This window comes from Prinia subflava, chromosome 8, assembly GCF_021018805.1.
Source record: "Prinia subflava isolate CZ2003 ecotype Zambia chromosome 8, Cam_Psub_1.2, whole genome shotgun sequence".
Lineage (NCBI taxonomy): Eukaryota > Metazoa > Chordata > Aves > Passeriformes > Cisticolidae > Prinia > Prinia subflava.
Window position 1 is genome coordinate 10,746,625 of NC_086254.1, and position 18,069 is coordinate 10,764,693.

Here is an 18,069-nt window from a genome sequence, read left to right on the forward strand (position 1 = left end):
TGGGCAGGGCTGTGGCTGAGCTGTCCCCCGCTGTCCCCGCAGGGCTGGCGCACTGCCGGCACCTGTCCACGGTGCGCACGCACCTCTCGGCGCTGGTCAACCACAGCATCGTGCCCCCCGACAGACCCGCCAGCGCCGCCGCCGGCCTCACCAAGGAGGTCTGGAGCAAGTACCAGAAGGACAAGAAGGTCAGACTCGTCCCCTCCACGTCCCTGCACGGGCTCCACACGCTGCCTGCCGTGGGCCAAGACACGTTAAAGGTGTCTGACCGCAGGGCACTTCTCAGCTAGTGAGAGTCAGCTCTTACACTCGCCTCTCTGCTTTGCTCCTCTGATGATGGCAGAGATATAAATTATTATCAAAGCAACTCATCTATTCAAATTTAGATTATTTTCATGGAAGGCATGACAGCCTATATTAGACTGGATTTCAGCTAAGGCCCTAAAGGCTTGAATCAAGCTGCAGAATTTATGTCCTGCATGTATTTCACTGTTTCTGTACTCAGTGTGAAGTGTCTCTGAGTGTACCTGAGTTAAATACAGATGTACTGCCTTCAACACCTCTTTCTCCTGGCCACTGTAGAACTACAAGGAACTGGAACTACTAAGAAGAGTTTACTATGGTGGGGTCCAGCATGAGATTCGGAAGGAAGTGTGGCCGTTCTTGTTAGGTCACTACAAATTTGGCATGGCCAAGAAGGAGATGGACCAGGTAAGCCATAGCTTCTGTGGAATCTGAGCTGCGTTTGCAGAGTAGGTTTTGTTTTCTGAATAGCAGCTGTTGGTCTTTATTACTGTCATATTCCCAAGGAAAAAACACTACTAAAAAACATTAGTAACACATGCTACCACAGGGGTTTTGATACCATGTTTTAATTTTACTCACCCCTCTTTTATATGGTGTGTTAGCTGAATTATACTTCAGACTGCTCCTTGAAAAAACTACCTTTTCTCCACGGTACTGCATCTGCATGCGTGGGCTTCTGCTGGAGCTGGGAAAAGCCCAGATGGACCCTCTGGAGTTACTGTGTGGTGGTAAAACATTGCTTTCCTGTGTCATCACCCAAAGATTGGCTGAACTGCATGGAACAGTAATGAGGTTTGGCCTGGAATATAATTAATACATTAATCTGCTTTTCAGTTAGTGTTATTACCAGGGAGGTAGTACTCACGCAGTAGCTGATTCTGTTCTGGATTAAATTGATAAGGAGTGGTTTATATATCAAAACGTTTGGCATTTGCTAACTTCCAATTACTTTACATGCCAAGGAGTAATTTATATCCTTATGAGCACCTGCAGAGCAGAAGGGCAGCCTGACCTCGAGCCTTGCCATGGACAAATCAGTGTCTTGCAAATGGGGCTCTCTACAAGCAGCTCCCTTTTTACTAAACATTGCTGAGATTGAGTTGTTTTGAGTTGTTTTTCTCCCGATAATCTTTAAAAGCCAGTTCTGAACACAGAGAAACAGAGCCCTTCAACTGTTCAAACTGGGTCACAGTCCAGATTCTCCCCCCTGAATCCAGGCATCTTAGTAGATGTTTATTGTAGATTTTCTGGCTGTAGTGTCATCAGAACATCAGGAATGTTCTACTGAGCATGGCTCCATTCTTTCTTTAATTTGAGATTTTCAAGAAAGGCAGGATGTTGGAAGTTCTTGCATAGATTGCATTTTGCTGTCTCTGATCTCCACAGGTATATGAACTATCAGATTTATGATCCATGTGTAGAAATAAAAAGTATGTCTGAAAATTAACAAAAGGACCCAGATGCTTAGAGTGTAGCCCCACCTCCAAAGGGCATGTGTATTTGTACAGCTAGAACATAGGAGATTTGGCAAGAAGAGATAAATATTGGAGTCCATACGATAGAAATCACAGTAAATTCATACAGAGATGTTGCAGGATAGAAAAGATCTGATCTGCAGAACACAGACTCCTACAGAATATTTTTCTCCCTGATTTTGTACCCTACTAACCCAGGGGTACTTCAAACTTACCTGGAATTATAATGAGCTACTCAACACCAGTATTAAACAAGAGTAATAACTGACTCCTCAAAGGAATGGGGTGTTGGGGACTGAATGTAGGAGTCTGTTAAATGAGTGACATGAAAACAGTCATAACACCTGCATGTACAGGAAACTCATCGTGTCCTTAACTGAAGTCATTGCAGGTGATTTATCATCTTTGTCTTCTGATGGTATTTTTGCATCCCAGATGTGGCTGTCCTCCAGCTTTCCACTAGCTGTTGTATTTTATGATTTATGACTCAACAGCTACCTCAAGTGACAAACAGCCTGCAGCTCTTAGCATGAATGCTCGGGTAGCAGCTCAGCCAGCCGAGTGCAGAGCCTGGAGCCAACTCACAACTGTGGCTTCTCTTCAGCTCCTGACAAGTGACAGAGTAGTAAAATTGCTCTGTGTCCCTTACTAGCTCAAGGGGGTTTCTGTGGCTGTCTTTCAAAAGAGAAAGCCACCAGTGACAAAGATCTGTTTTATTCCTGTGGTGCCCAGTGCAGATAGATTTGGCCATGCACAGTGCAGCCACAGGACAGGGCTGGGATTCCAGAGTTTCTCCCAGGATCTGACTGTCCAGGCTGGTGTCTGTAAACCTGTGACCTGGGATTCTTCACAAGGGCTACCTTAGAGCTGGAACAGAGGAGTTGGGAGGAGGTGTGATGGAATTAGGGATGATGCAGGTAGAGGCAGCACTTGCTCCGTAGATCCATCTGACTTCTGAGTGAGGTTTCACATGACATCTTTGGTTCCATCCTGGGTCACTGGCACACTGATAGTGTATACACCTGCTTATATGGATCCTTTCTGGTGCCTACAGTGTTACTAATTCCCTGCATTTAATACCCAATACCTGACTACTCCTCTCCAGTCACAGGGATGTGCTGCTGCAGCAAGAGGGCCTCGGCATCCTTTGGGCTCTCAGTCTGAGACCCTGCGCCTGCCTTAGACCTCTCCCCCTGTCTCCTCCCAGTGTCAGTGGCTTCTGGCAGGGAGGGCAGTGTCTCAGGACGTGTCTGTGTCTGCAGGTGGACGCAGACATTGCTCTGAGGTACCAGAAGGTGATGGCTGAGTGGAAGGCCTGCGAGGTGATCGTGAAGCAACGAGAGAAGGAGTCGCATTCAGCCACGCTGGCCAAGTTTTCATCGGGCAGCAGCATTGACAGCCACGTCCAGCGGCTCATCCACAGGGACTCCACCATCAGCAATGATGTAGGTACCCCCTTCCCACTCACCATCTGGAGTGGGCAGTGCTCAGCATTTGCAGAGGTGCAGCCCTGGGAGGCAGAGATGGAGGTTAGCACAGCTCCTGAATCGTGGGCAGAGATTGGAGCTGTGGTGTCTCCATGTTAGAGTGAAGATCAGGTCTGAATTCTGGATAGTCTGCAGCTGTTCATGCTGAAGAGGCTCTGAGGTTCACCTACAAAGGCAGAGCCCCTCCCAGCAGAGGAGCAGCTCTCCAGTTCTCTCCCTTGTAGGTCCTTTAGTCCGACCCAGCACAGAGCAGATGCTCAGTGCTGTTTCGTGTGTGTGGTCTGCGTGTCGCAGGTGTTCATATCCGTGGACGACGCGGACTCGGTGGAGCAGGACCCCAAGGGGCAGGAGGAGCCTGCGCCGGCGGCGCCCGCGCCCGCAGAGTTCGACTCGCCCGACTCGGGGCTGCCGTCCTCCAGGAACTACTCGGTGGCCTCGGGCATCCTGTCCAGCATTGACGACGGGCAGGGCGGCTCCTTCGAGGACGGGGCTGAGGAGGAGACCAGCGCCGAGGGGGGACGGACTGAGGCGGGCACAGCCCGCAGGCAGAGGGCCAAGCCGGGGGAGCTGCAGGCCCAGGACTCTGTCTCGGAGGAGCAGCTGTGTTCCCACGTGGATTATTTAGCAGATGTCGCCTCTGTCTGCGCTGCGTCCTACACGGTAGGTCACAAGAGATGCTGAAGTGCCAGCATCTCTCTGCACAGCATTGCTTTTTAGTAAACACTGGTACTTTTTCAGCTAGGATTTAATGAGAGACAGCCCCGAACTAGAACTATGACTGGTGGGATAGTAACTGAGGATTTCTGCATCCAAGTTTTTTCATCTGGACTTTGAACTAGATTGGAAATAAGACAGCAGAAAAAATTTGGGTGTTCTTTTTAAGTAGGAGGGCAAGACAATCAGTGTGGTACATTTCTAGCAGTTAGAACTTTCCAGGGCCTGGGGCTGTGGACAACATACTGCTTGTAAGATTCCAGTGTTACTTAAACCAAGCTAAAACTTCTATCTAGTCAAACTGAACCACAACCTAAATCTAGATTCAAGATGCCACTACCTCTGTTACTCTTGCTGTCACACAGCAGCATAGTTTTTGCGTCTCTCTGCTGAAGTTATGTAGCCTGGAAATAGCCATGTGGAAATAGGACAGGTTTGGCATATTTCCCAGTGAAAACAAATGTGTTTTACCTGGCATTTTTGACTGTAATTGAGTATTTCGATGCCCTCGTATGCTCAGAGTGTAATTGTACTGTTTCTGGTTTAGTGATTCTCAGAGCAAATCTGCACTGAGTCCTGGGATTGCTGTAAACTTGGCAGATCTAACTAAAACTTCTCTGTTCTAGATAGAGTTATTGGACACTGTTGCCTTAAATTTGCACAGAATTGATAAAGATGTCCAGAGATGTGACCGGAATTACTGGTATTTTACTGCTGAGAACCTGGAGAAGCTCCGAAATGTCATGTGCAGGTAATGAGCTTGTAAACCCAACTACTTGCACATTTCTGTCACAGTCCATAAGATAATCTATAAACTATAATAATATGCAAATAATAAGAATTCTCACTAATGAATGTAAAACAACTTGCCAGAAGGAGGAACAGGCAGGATGGCAGGTTAGAGCATGGGTCCAAGTTTGGAATGCAGATTTGAGATTTCTCAAGTGACAGACCCTATTTTAGAGAATGGTTCTTTGAATGTACTCTGAGGTTTGGGGTTCTCCTGATCAGGATGATACCTCCATGCTCAGAGGGCCACTTGATCCAGGCAGCAAACAGTAAAGGGCTGTGAAATACTCTGGGAAGTGTCAGAAGGTTCTGAGACACCTTCAGCAGCTGCTTAGGATTTATTTCACATATGGAATCAGCCTTCAATACGAGGATTTCTTCTTTCCACAGCTATGTCTGGGAGCACCTAGAAGTTGGTTATGTCCAAGGCATGTGTGACCTCCTGGCTCCTTTGATGGTTATTCTTGACAATGGTAGGAAGGGTTTTCCTTTGGGACATGCTGGTATCCTTAGTGAGGTCTTTCCTTAGAAATGCTGTTTCATAAAGAGTTGTCTGCATTAACTAGGGCTGGGTCACCAGCAAAATCAAACCTGCAGCTCCTGATTTGTGTTTTCTCCACCTGTGGCTGTTGAAATGGCTAATATTAGTGTCTCGGGGCTGCCCAGTCACTCACTGACTTCCAGATTAAATTTTACCAAACGTAGTAAAATTACTGTGTTCCAGCAGTTGCTGACACTGAAAAGTCAACTGCAGGCTGGAGTCTTTTAAACATAACAAGTAAAAATGGTCCAGAGTCATGAACCAACCTCTCTTTGATCTAAATCCTGGGATTCAGAGAACAGCGAAGGGGAAGACCCTGCTTTTCCTAAGCCCTGCAGTTCCATCATTTCGGTTCTAGAAGTCCCACAACTGCCAGCACTGAGTGTCTGCCTTGTCCCTGCAGATCAGCTGGCCTACAGCTGCTTCAGCCACCTGATGAAGAGGATGAGCCAGAACTTTCCCAATGGAGGTGCTATGGACACGCACTTTGCCAACATGCGCTCCCTCATCCAGGTGAGTCTGCTCTAAGGGTACCTGGAAGAAGACAGGGCTGTGCCAGAGGCTCAGGACTCACCTGATGCCACAGTGAAAGGTCAGAGCTCTGAGGAGGGAGTGGGGTTCAGGTGTGACTTCAGAGCTGGGGAGGAGGAGTTAGAAGTGGGTTTGTAGAGCTGCAGCCTGAGAGCAGAGGTGGAGATGGACATTTGCCACTTGTTGAAAATCAGATCTTCACCTCACTCCTCAGCCCTTTAAAGTCATGGTGAACGTGGGCTGTGACTCCTCAGCTCAGCACCCAGGTCACAGCACTGGCACACACAGCAAAGGGCAGTTCCTCTGCTGAGCAATTGCTCTGACCATGGGATGAGGAGCAGAGTGGGACTCCAGCACCCTGACCCCGGCTGCTTTCAGACCACATCTGACAGCTGATGTTTTCTATTCTAGATTCTGGACTCAGAACTTTTTGAATTGATGCACCAGAATGGGGATTATACTCATTTTTACTTCTGCTATCGCTGGTTCCTGCTTGACTTTAAAAGAGGTAATAATGTTCTGTGCCAGTAGTTTAGAGTTGTGTAGAACTGTAACAGTTCTGTGTTTTGCTGTGAGTGTCTGTCAGGTGGGTGAGTGGCAGCTGGGATCACTGGAGGGTTTGTAGCCAGGAAAGGCAATGCAGCTCTGAGATGAAACAGCCCTGGAATGAGTCCAGGCTTAGCAAGGGGAGTTGGGAATTCCTGATGATGTGGTTGAAGCCAAGTTCCTGCCCAGTGCAAATGCCTGTTGGCTCAAGAAGGTGATCCCACCCCTCCTGGCTCATCCCTATGATAAGAAGGGGCAGCTCAGCAATGCTCAGGAGCTGCTGTACTTTGAGTGAGGTGCCTTGTATTGTGTGGGAGCACCCCTGGGTCCCAGGATCCTTGCACAAGCACACTCCAGGTGTTGCTGCTGGCAGCCCACTGCAGAGCCGAGGTGCACCTGGACACAGGTTCAGACCTGCAGCCTGTACAACACCCGGGCTGCTGTGCTGCTCTCACAGGGTCACTGTGGTTCAGGTACCTTCCTGGGCTTGGCTCTGCACCACCCCACCTCCAGGCTGTGGCAATTGTTCTGTAAGCCAGATCAGTGCCTTACATGCACAAGTGACAGGAGTTGGCTGGAGGAGAGGGGGAGAGGAAAAGGAGGAGCTGTCAGGTTCTGTTTGTGTCTGAGTAAGGCCTGTAGACATTGGTGAGAGGGAAGGGACATGGTCAGTTGAATAATCAGATGCTCTTGTAATGTTTATTCCCATTCAGAATTGTTGTACGAGGATGTATTTACAGTGTGGGAAGTTATTTGGGCAGCAAAGCACATCTCTTCAGAACATTTTGTCCTTTTCATTGCCTTAGCACTTGTGGAAGTTTATCGAGAGATTATCCGTGATAACAACATGGACTTCACTGATATCATCAAATTTTTTAATGGTAAGAGTCATTTTGATAAAAAGTAATGAGGCTTTGCTCCTTCTCCCTTCCTGAGACTGTCTGGTGCAGTTCTTGTTGTGACAAACCCCTGCTCATTTTAAGCTCAGAGTCTCAGTGCCAGGTCCTGCAGCAAAGGGATTCATCATCCTCTTCTTCTGTCTTTAATTCTCCAAAACCTCTGGAATGCTCTGGGATTGCTGCTTGTTACAGTAATTAATTAATGTTAATGCTAATGCCACGTGAATATCAGTGCCAGGGCAGGAAGGTGGTGCTGACAGTTGTTTGTCTTTGTCTCTTAGAAATGGCTGAGCACCACGATGCTGCAGAGATCCTGAGGATAGCCAGAGACCTTGTCTACAAAGTGCAGACACTGATTGAGAACAAGTGACATGGACAGGCTGTCCCTGGGCCCTCGCTGTGAGCCACTGGATGGAGCATTCCTTGCACTGTAATTCCAAATGGTGTTGCATCTTTAATTGCATCTTCCATGTAATGTAATAAATAGTGAGGAGATGGTAACAGACTTTTAAAACCTGAACTTTCCCTTCACCAGATGAAGTTGGTGTTTGATAGTCCTTGTTACACTCACTTTGTATTTCTAGACAAAATCTTTTTGCATTCTCTGTTTCCCTCTCTGGAAGACATCTGTCTACATCTTTGCGATGTTGAAAGGGGGGATTTGACAAACTGCAACATTTCTATTTTGACTTACTGCACCTGTAGAGCCTGGATGCACCTTGTGTGCTCTGCCAGAAGCTGCCACAGAGGCTGCCACTGTTGCAAACATTGGATTGGGTCCTTGGAGGAGCATGGTCCTGGACTCACTGTCTTTGCCTTGAACATGGAAGAGAATGTGTCTGAGCTAATGTTGCTGAAACGTTTGGGTTTTTATTTAGCAGTGATTAAAGCTGATAAGGTTCCTGGCTGGGAGAATGGCCTTAACCTAAATGCACAGTTCATGGGAGCAGTGATGAGCTCATGAGCTGAAACACCCGTTTGGCCTTGGCTGACTGGCTCACGCTGCTCCCTCTCCATGGCCCACGCAGCCCTGCCTTTGTTTTGCTTTGCAAACTGGCCCTGTGACCACTCCCAGCTGCCCAGCCCTGCTCTGGGGTGCTCAGGGGAGCAGGTTCAGCCCATGGACAGGACCCTGCTCTCAGTGGCAGCTCCTGCTCCCTGTGCTGTGCAGAGCTGTGTATTCACATCCCCTGGAGAGCAGATGGCAGTACCAGCCTCCTCCAGATCCCTCACTGCACACTCCTCCTCCTCCCTGCCCTGCAGAGCTTTCAGGAGGACACAAACCAGACGCTCGTCTGCGAGCAGGATCAGCCCCTGCCAGGTGCAGGAGCTGGAATTGCTGGGGGACTCTGAGTTGCTGCTGCAGCCCCTGCTCGGGTGTGGAGCCCTCCCTGTGCCCAGGACAGTCCCCGTGCCCGGGGAGTGGCGGGGGCTGGTGGCCTCCTCTGCACTGCTCGGGGTACAGCTCTCACCTGTGCCCTACCTGCGTGTTGCTGCTAAGTGCAAGAGTATCTCTGGGTCAGCCAGAGGGAGGAGGAAGGAGGTTCCTGCTCATGGAGTCGCAGATTCCATGGATACGACCCAGGCTCCTGGCACAGAATCCTGCAGCTCCCAGCGTGTACAGCTCTGAGCTCACCCCAGTCCCAGCAGTGCCCAGCCTCCACAGCCCCCACGGCTGCTCTGCAGTCCCAAAAGTGCTCCAGGTGTGTCTGTCCGTTCATTGAAAACTGAAAAAGTATTTTTTAAAAGAATGAGAAGAGTGAGAAAAACCTCCAACTCCCAGAGCCCAGGGAGTGATGGATGTACAGATAATACTGCACTATTTTCCTTTGGTATGTTGGGAATGTTCTGTACAGCTGTTTCACACAAACCCAATCTGTGAACTTTGCTGTATTTGTTAGAACATTCTGTCTGATTGGATTTTATCAATGTTGTGTATTATTTATTTTTGTTGGGAGCAGACTATTCTCTTTATTGCTCAATTATTTATGTTTAAATGTAACTTATGAATAAATACTTATCATCAAGGCATCCTGTGGAGGTCTTTGGGAGCGATTTGTCTCCCCCCAAGGTGATTCCAGCAATGGAACAGGGATGAGGCTGTCTGGGAGGATAGGGCAAGATGTAATTAATGTTCCTCTGATGAGCTGCATGGGCTGTAGTGCTAAAGGCAATAAGTAGGTCACCATTAAGTAGATTCCTGAGGTCCCTTAAATTACTTTAGGAGCAGCTTGCATGTACCCACTGGCTGAGCCTGAGCCAGCCCAGGAACAGAAATAGTCTTACAACAAGTGGTAAAAGAGTTTCATCCTGAAATGTTAAGGCCTGACTCTGCTGCAGCTGCATTGAATCCAGCTAAGCTGCTGGACTTCCAGGAGAGATCCTCCTCCATCACTCCCAGGCCTTGTTCAAACCCCTTAAACTCCTCTGGCTACATCTCCTCTGCAGCAGGGATGCTCCCTCCTCAGTCTCCTCTGGCTGCTTGGCTGCTACTGGCAGTTTTGCAGCAGTGTTCCAGGTTTTTAGGCCTGGAGATGAGCCCTGGGGAGCTATGGAACATTCCCATTCCACCATAAAAAGGCCCAACAGGCCTCTCTGTGCTGGGGTGGGTGCAGCCATCCCTCAGCCACTGCTCGTTACAGCTGCTAATCAGGTATTTATCCCTATCAACAAGGATCAGCCCTTCATGAAGTGCATCCAAAGACATGGCCTAAATGAACTCCCAGTGTCCTCGTGTCCTCTGCTTTCACCTGCCTGCATGGTGGGATTGGGGTGGGCAGGGCACCTCAGCGGCACAGCTGGGGTTACAGCCGGCTCTTGGCCCTCTGTCCCTCCCACATGTCCCCCACCCTTTCCTTTGCACAATCTCAGTAATTTTTAATGCAGTTATTTGGACCAGTGGTGTTCCCCCAGCCCCTCTGCCTGAGCCCACCCGGGGGTCCAGCCCCAGCCCTGCTGCCCCAGTGCCACCGCGGGGTTTGACTTGCCCAGTGCCGGGTGCCCGTCCACGTCCGTCGCGTCCACTGCTGGAGACAAGGCAGCGGGAGAGCCTGGGGCTGCAGCACCTGCAGAGAGAGAGCAGATCCACGTGAGGCAGGTCTGGCTGGGCTCTTCAGCCCTTCCCTGCTCGCCCTGGACAGCCCCAAGCCCTGGCACAGGAAGGAGCCCCCGACGCGGGCAGAGCTCCAGCAGGAGGGTCCTGGGCACACCTGCTCTGCTGGGCCTCAGTGAGGCTGCCGGGACCCCTGTGCCCTGCAGCAGGGCTGGGATGGGCTCCTCAGCAGGAGAAGGGCACAGGACAGGGCACCACTTCCCAAGTCCTCACAGATTCCTGAAGCTGCGAAGGCAGCACGGCTGGATCCAGACACACACACGGCCCTCGGGAAGCTCCGTGCCTGGCCTGGGTGAGCTCCAGCCCCGCGGATCCGTGACACACCTGGAGCGGCTGCGATGGCTCCGGAGGGAGGGAAGGCACTGCTCTGGGAACTGGCAAATCACAAACAAAGTGAGGGATCTGCATGCAAAGCATCGGGAAGCAAATACAGAAACCTGTTTCCGATTTCAGTGCATGTTTATTTCAGTTTTATATTTATTTCAGGCAAGTGCTTATTACATGGATATCATTCATGTTGGATACCTAAATTCTGGAGCATGAAGAGCCAGTATTGTACAGCTGAATAGTAAAAATACAATATGTACAAAATTAGTTGCTTTTTCACATAGCAGATGTATCCAAACACATAAAAATCTTTACAGTCTAGTTTGTCAATATGCAGTATTTCAGTAAATTGGTAACACAGTGACACGTCCTCACTGTAAACACAGACTGCACCTGCCCAGGTGAGCGTGACAGGGGGGCTCCTGCGAGGTGCAGGGGAGGGACGGGGGGCTCCGGGCCAGCGAGGGCAGCGACTGGGCTCACAGTCAGCAGCTCCAGTGACACATTCCTAACGCAGGGAGCACAGCGAGATAAATAAATAAATGCTTTAGGCAGGAGGGAAGGAGGTCACATGCAGTGACAGAGCAGGGGGTCCCCACTCCCATCACGGCTCCTCACCCAGCAATGCCCAGGCTGGGGCCTGACCAGAAGCCAATAAATCATTGGGTGGTTGCAGTCAGTCCCTGATTTCTCGCTCTGTCAAGCTCCACCACACTTTTGGCTCAGGTTGTTAAGGCGTATCCGTAAGGCATTCGCACCGGGATCCCGCGGGCAGCTCTGGCCGGAGCGCTCCCGGTGGCCGGGCGGGGCCTGTGCCTGCCCCCGCAGCGCAGCCCCGGGAGGCCGGGCCTGCCTGCAGCCTGCCAGGGACAGTCTCAGAACAGACACGGAGTTCGGGACATTTCCCTGGTGAGCTGCGGTGGCTTCTGCACCAGCGCACCCTCACACTCAAATTCCTATTCACAGCACAAGGGATGAATCAATGGGCCTCACCCAGAGCTAGAGCAGAACCAGCCATGCCATCCTGATGAGGAGCACCATGACATCCCACGGCCCATTCCCACCAAATCCCAGCACAGAACAGCCCTGTCCCCACACTGACAGTGCTGGGACAGAGGCCAGCGGGGCCCTCCTTCGCTGTTCAGCAGCCCCAAGCAAGGAGTGAGCCAGCCTGGGAACAGCCAAACACAACCTCTGCCAAGACTGCACCCATCCAGTGCTGGGCTCAGGCTGGTATTTTAATAATTCAAGTTTGTATTATCAAGTTCTGTGTAACAGGGACAGAAAGAAGCCATGACTGATTCTATCCACAGTCTATTTTCCTTAACACTAACATCCGCTTCTAACAACTGATGTTTCACTCAGGCAAGAAATAACCTAAAGATAGTGTTATAATCCATTTTAATCTGTACCAAATGATAACAAGGGATGGAAAACAGGCCATAAGTATGACAGTTTTGCTCTCCTCACCCTTATAGCTTTTAGACCCAAAATAAGACTGGAATGAACAACTGTTCAGAAAAAAACATGCCAAGACTCAGAGGAGCCTCACCTGCGAGTGCTCAGAGCTGCCCACCTCCACACCAGCTCCACGAGCCCTCTGCAGCAGCCACATATCTAACTAAGCTAATTAAGCAAGTGCCTGAACACTGAGACAGGCTGAGCCAAAGTCCTGCTCAGGTAAGCAGAGGCCAACTGGTTCACCTGGCCAAGGCTGCTCACCCCCCTGGGGACACTGGATACCCATCACAGAAAGCAAATGGGCCAAACAAGCACTGACCACATCATCACATGGGGCAAAGGACACCTTGCCCCTGAGCCCTGGTACACGGGAGGTCTCCAGAGCCCCTTGTACCCACCCAACCTGGAACAGTTCTCACCTTTTTTTCTTTAAATGCAAAAAACACCCCCAGGATGCAAACCAGTCCAAAGAGACACAGGCTACATACAAAAACCAGACACAATAAGCCTTGCATTGCATGTCTACAGGAATCTACCAGGCGTGCGCACAGACAACCACACCGACACCGACACAGCAGCGACACCTCACCTCCACCTAAACCACCCAAAGGCATTTTTTTTGTTTCTTTTGTTACAGAAGGCCACTTTGAAATAAAACAAAGGAAAAAGAGACAAGGAGCCCAACAGCAGCGGCAGCAGGCGGCTCAGAGGGATGGTGAACGCTCCAGACACGCCGTGGGCGCCTGGAGAGCAGAGGCCTCTGCAAAGGGCCATCCCCCCTGTCCAGCTCTGCTCAAGAAACCAAAACCCAGCTGTGCCAGTGGCCAGGGCCTAGTGGTGACACTGGAGCCCCTCGGGCCTTCGACACCCAACACTCAGGCCCAGCATGCACAGACAGATGGACACACACACACACAAGTGCAGAAAAACCCCGACGGCAGCAGTTTGGCTCCAGCCCTTATTTCCCCCTGTGAAATGTGGGTCACCAGCTGCCCCCACTGTGCCCCACGGACACACGAGCCGCTGCCTCTCGCATCCCACGCAAGCAACTGCAGAGAACATGGGAAACTGGATCACTTCCCTTCCTAAGACAAACTACAACAGAGCTGGCTAATTTCTACTGGTGAGGTCAGGAATACATTCCTGTATCTAAAGTGTCAGCGTTAGGAGCTCTTCTTCAGGATCGTTTTAAAGTAGCAGTTTGGGTTCTTTGCCCTCCGCCTGCACCTCCCTGGCAGGGGAGCTGGGAGTGGCTTTGGCAGCGCCGGTGGGCAGGCTCAGCCCAGCCCGGCGTTTCCCCACCCCCGGGTCTGTGCCTGCACCTCTGCCCAGCTCAAACACCCCCGGCCGGGCTGGCTGAGCTCTGAGCACAGGGGCAGCTCCTGAGCACGATCTGGCTGTGGCAGAGGACACGGAGAGTGTGGGCTGCAGGGGCACCCACCCTCGGCAGAATCATCTCCACTGACCAACAGGCTCTGAGCCAGGTGTGACAGGACACAGAATCCTCTCAAACTGCTACGTAGGAACCCCATTTTCTATTGTTTCTGTGGCATGGTTACCAATAACTAATATTACTCAACAACAGAAGAGATTTCTTGTAAACTTCATATTTATTTATTTTTGGGGGGGACAAATTAGATCTTATGAATCCCCAAGTGTACATATATATTTATATATAGCTTTCTCCATAGGGAAAACATATATCAAAGGAGGAGAGACATTCCTAAAGTGCCCCTTGTCATACAGTACTGAACGGGATTTCTAAGAGCATCAGTGTAAATCCAAAGTTTCTGAGCAGAAAAAACAGAGGTGGAAAAGGAAGGGCTATGGCTGCTCCTCTTCCCACAGAATAGAAAGAAGTTCGCTGACTTTAAAAAACAAAAAGAACAATCCCAAAGAGATGTTTCTGGTAGGCCTGAAAAAGGCAGATGAGAACAGGGGTACACACGACATGTGGAGCAGCTCCTGGCCTGTTCCAGGGGGATGTTCCTAATGGGGAGGCCAACACCCACAAAGGGGATCAGACAGACAGCATGGCACAGCTCCAAGGGGAAAGAAAAACTGGCCAAGATACAGGACTGGGCAAGGCAGGGTCACTCTTTGCTCTGAATCACAAGGGAGCAGAAGATGAGGTCAGCAGCAGCCCTGTCCACAGAGCACAGGCCAGTCAATAACCCAGCAGAAAGCTCCTCTCTGGGGCTCGGCCAACGCTCCCTCACTGAGCCCATTCTCAACCTGCCTCCTTCTCCTTTAGTGAGGAGAATTATTTTGTGAGTTGGAACAGTAAAGAAAGGCAGAAACACAAGTCCTCCCCATCCTGATGCTGCTGCAGAAGGCAAAGCCACACTCCCTCCTGAGAAGGGAGGTGACCCTGCTGCACATACTCAGCATGGAGGAGAAACTAATCTGATACCCAACCCTGTCTCTCAAATACTGGCACACAATGGCCTCCTTGGGAAAGCACCTGCAGGGACAAAAGACAACTAAATTCTGGCAGTTCTGGGAATCCCCCAGTGTTAACGGTGCACTGGAATGAGAAGGAAAATCTGCTTAAAGGGGCTTTAGGAAAAGAAATCCTTCAAGGTTTGTCCACTCTGCAGGAGCTGTGCTGGCAGCACAGCCAAGAGCTTCCCAAACTCTAAGGATGCATGAAAGAAAAATTAAGTGGTAACTGGGGCTTTATAAACAGACTTCACACAGTTCCCAGTGACACCTGCTCAGAAGGCACAATCACCCCTGACCTCTCAGTCCCTTCTCCTACCTCCAGACCAGTTTTAACTGGGGACAGTATGGAACAGGCAGACGTTCCCAGTTACACCCCCGGCACTGTTCAAACCAGTCCTCAACAGGCTCAAGTCCTGCCAGAGTCAGCAGGGCTTTTGGGCAGAGTGTGGATGCTGTTTTCCTGCAGGCCTCGGCCCCACACTGGACGCAGCCAGGCAGCTCAGTCTGGTGCTCAGCCACCCCCTGCTCCTCTCCCAAAGCTCCTGGGCAGACATGGGACCATCCTCCCACCCTGCCCTGGGAGAACGGCTGCTGGCTGCAGCAGCATTTTGCCTGCAGTGAGGACCGTGGAATACTTGTTTTAAAAAGAGAGGAAGACAGAATGGAGATCATTCACAGCAGTAACTACACACACAGTGCAAGGACCAGAACATTCAGCGAGCAGCACAACAGCATTCCTCCTCTCCTGGCTCTCTGGGATTTGCCACTGACCTCAGACAGGTCTGCCCCAACCAGCAGGAAGGGAGCACGGGAGGGTCCTGAGGGATGAGGGTTCTTTGGTGCACGTCTCACTGTCAGACACGAGCTCTCCCACCGGTCTCCTGCCGCAAGCCCTTATCCTGCAGAAGGAGAGACTGCTTCCCTGGCAGAGGGAACAAAGCTGCTTGAACTGCCTGCGCTCTGGAAGGGAACCACACCCCCTTTTATGCCTTTCCAAACCCACTGGCTCCCACACCAAAGTGTGGTCAGGACAGAACAAACTAACAAACATTAACCCCTGCAGCAAATCTACCTCATTTCTCTTGGTCTTCTCGTCCCAGGTTCGATTCACCAGGCCACAGAAACACCCTGCAAGATGCCAGCACAAAGTCTGTGCCTCTGCCAAACAACAAACCCGAGAAACCTTGGACTGGCAGGAGGGACCCTGACCGGGGCCATGCCATGCACAGAGATCTGCAAAACCAATTATTGCATCAGCAAACCAAGCCAGACAAAATACAAATTCCCCTAAAAACATCCAAACAAAGTATTGTCAATCATTAAAATAAAAAACAGTATTTTTTTGACATAGCTATAAAAATCAAGTCATTTATAAAATGGCAACAAATCAAGTCTGGTTGTATATTCTTTTTCCTTTTATTAGACAGGACAGAGAATTTCCTTAAAATGCCATAACAAGTCACAGTGATTTTAGATGGTTTTTGAAATGTAATATATTGATGGGAAATACCTTCAACATGGTTTGACTCGTGGTTTGTTGTTGGGGTTTTTTTGTCACTGTACTCTGGTCCACCAAACCATCTATCTTATAGTTTCTTGTTTAGAGAGGACACTCTGTCTTCTTCCTCCAAAAATGAATTTTGTCTCATAATCCTGCAAAATAATCAACCTTACAAAAGGCCTTCAAATGTTATATTTATATATATATGTATATACATATATATATACACACACATACACACATATATATAAATATAGACTTCTATGATTTTTTTTTCCCATTCTACGCAATGTCTCAATAAAGAGATCGGCAATTTTTATTCTACAAAGAAGCAACACATAAGAGGGCAAAATTAAAGTCTGAAGAACATCATATCCATAGTTCACTCATTACACATAAAAGGAAAAAAAATCACCATGAACAACTGTCCTTGAAGTTTCTCACTGGAGCAGCTCCGAGCGCGGAGCGGCCCCGTCCCGGCGGCGGGCAGGGCACCGGGCAGGGCACCGGGCAGCCGGGACGGCCCGGCCCTGCCCCACTGCTGCTCCTGCGCCTCCTCCGCCGAGCCGGACGCGGTTGGAATGTATGGAGTTTCCTTAGGAAAGGTTCCCAACAAAGACCTCACTGCCGGGCCGTCCCGTCTAGGCCAGCTTCAGCGTGCTCACCGGGAACGACGGCATGGTCACCATAGTCACCGGGTTCAGCACCGTCTGCCCCACCAGCTGCGGGTGATGCACGACCTGCGCCCCCACCGCCGGCTTGGCCATCACGGCCGGCGCGCCCAGGCCGGCGGTGCCGTTCACTTGCTGGTGCGAGATGGTGTGGGCGATGTGGCTCACCACGGGCTGGCTGACGGCCACGGGCTGGGGGTAGATGGGCAGCTGCGGGCCCAGGTGGGCCATGTGGTTGATGGTGGCTGGGTGCACAGTGATGTGGCCGATGGGCTGAGCAGCAGTGGTGAGTTGCACGGGGCTGGATGTGGAAGGTGCAATGTGAGCGATGTGCTTGGTCTGCGGACCCTGGATGACGTGGTTGACAGTCTGGATGACCGAGGCGTGGGTGGTGGCCGTGTGGGCGATAACAGTCGATTGCACGGTCGAGGCCGCCACGATGTGAGTCTGTGCAGGGACGATCGCCTGCGGCGGGACCAGTGCTTGTGTCTGCAGGGAGGGCTGGGCGTGGGGCTTCTGCTGGATGGACACGTGTGGGGGCAGGACCGTGGGGAGGGGGGCAGCAGCACTGGGGGGGACGGCTTTCAGCAGCTCTGGGTGCTGGCGCTGGGTGAGTTTTGGTAATGAGTTCATTGGCCTGTCGTCTTCCATATCTTCATCCATGTTGTCTTCACCCTCTAGAAAACACAAAATGAAGAAACTCCCATAAAAAAGCAAGCAGAGCATGAACTGGGCCAACGAGCCTCCCAAAAAGGCAGCATCAGCAGAAGAGATGTGCAGGAGGCGTCACTGAGCTGCAGGCTGGTGGCACAATGGCATGGCATGGCATGGCACGGCCCTCTCCTCGCTGTCTGTGGGCCAAGGACCCAGAGCCAGGCAGGCGTGACAGTTTAAAGACCCAGCTAGAGCAGGGTGTTCCCAGCAGGCTGAGAGGTCTCACTGGGCAGGCAAGCAGAGCACCATGAGCAGAGGCTGACGGAAAGCTCCTGGCTGAGCTGGCTGGGCTGAAGTGGGCTTCTTCTGGGAAAAGGAACAGGGTTTCCTCTCCTGGCCAGTTGTTCTACCAATCCTTCTGCACCCAGAGCGGGAAGGAAATAGCCATGGAGAAACATGGCAGCAAGTCTCTCGTCTGGTTCTGGAAAATGGACTAAGGAAGCAAAACAGGAACTAGCCCTGAGATCAGGAAGACAAGCTCAGCACTCTGCACTGCCTGTTCTAGTGCCAGCCATGCAGCAAAGAATAAAAATCTCAGAAGCCACAGAAA

The 18,069-nt window shown here is 50.7% G+C and overlaps 2 protein-coding genes across 7 annotated transcripts in view; one reads left to right on the forward strand and one right to left on the reverse strand.

The window, feature by feature from the left end:
- Window positions 1–9,319, forward strand: part of SGSM2 (small G protein signaling modulator 2) — a 34,664-nt gene extending 25,345 nt beyond the window's left edge. For 5 of the 6 annotated variants that reach the window (XM_063402953.1, XM_063402955.1, XM_063402957.1 and 2 more), the window contains 10 exons: window positions 43–188; window positions 583–711; window positions 3,044–3,226; window positions 3,563–3,928; window positions 4,609–4,733; window positions 5,162–5,244; window positions 5,716–5,825; window positions 6,255–6,351; window positions 7,103–7,270; window positions 7,570–9,319. In XM_063402953.1, the coding sequence (XP_063259023.1) occupies window positions 43–188; window positions 583–711; window positions 3,044–3,226; window positions 3,563–3,928; window positions 4,609–4,733; window positions 5,162–5,244; window positions 5,716–5,825; window positions 6,255–6,351; window positions 7,103–7,270; window positions 7,570–7,658 (1,496 nt within the window). In that variant the 3' untranslated portion in view covers window positions 7,659–9,319. The remainder of the gene's footprint in view (window positions 1–42; window positions 189–582; window positions 712–3,043; window positions 3,227–3,562; window positions 3,929–4,608; window positions 4,734–5,161; window positions 5,245–5,715; window positions 5,826–6,254; window positions 6,352–7,102; window positions 7,271–7,569) is intronic. The other variant, XM_063402956.1, reaches the window with a different exon arrangement.
- Window positions 9,320–12,910: 3,591 nt separating this feature from the next.
- MNT (MAX network transcriptional repressor) overlaps window positions 12,911–18,069 on the reverse strand; it is a 31,162-nt gene continuing 26,003 nt past the window's right edge. The window contains exon 6 of the mRNA XM_063402959.1: window positions 12,911–17,482. Within this exon, the coding sequence (XP_063259029.1) occupies window positions 16,776–17,482 (707 nt within the window). The 3' untranslated portion in view covers window positions 12,911–16,775. The remainder of the gene's footprint in view (window positions 17,483–18,069) is intronic.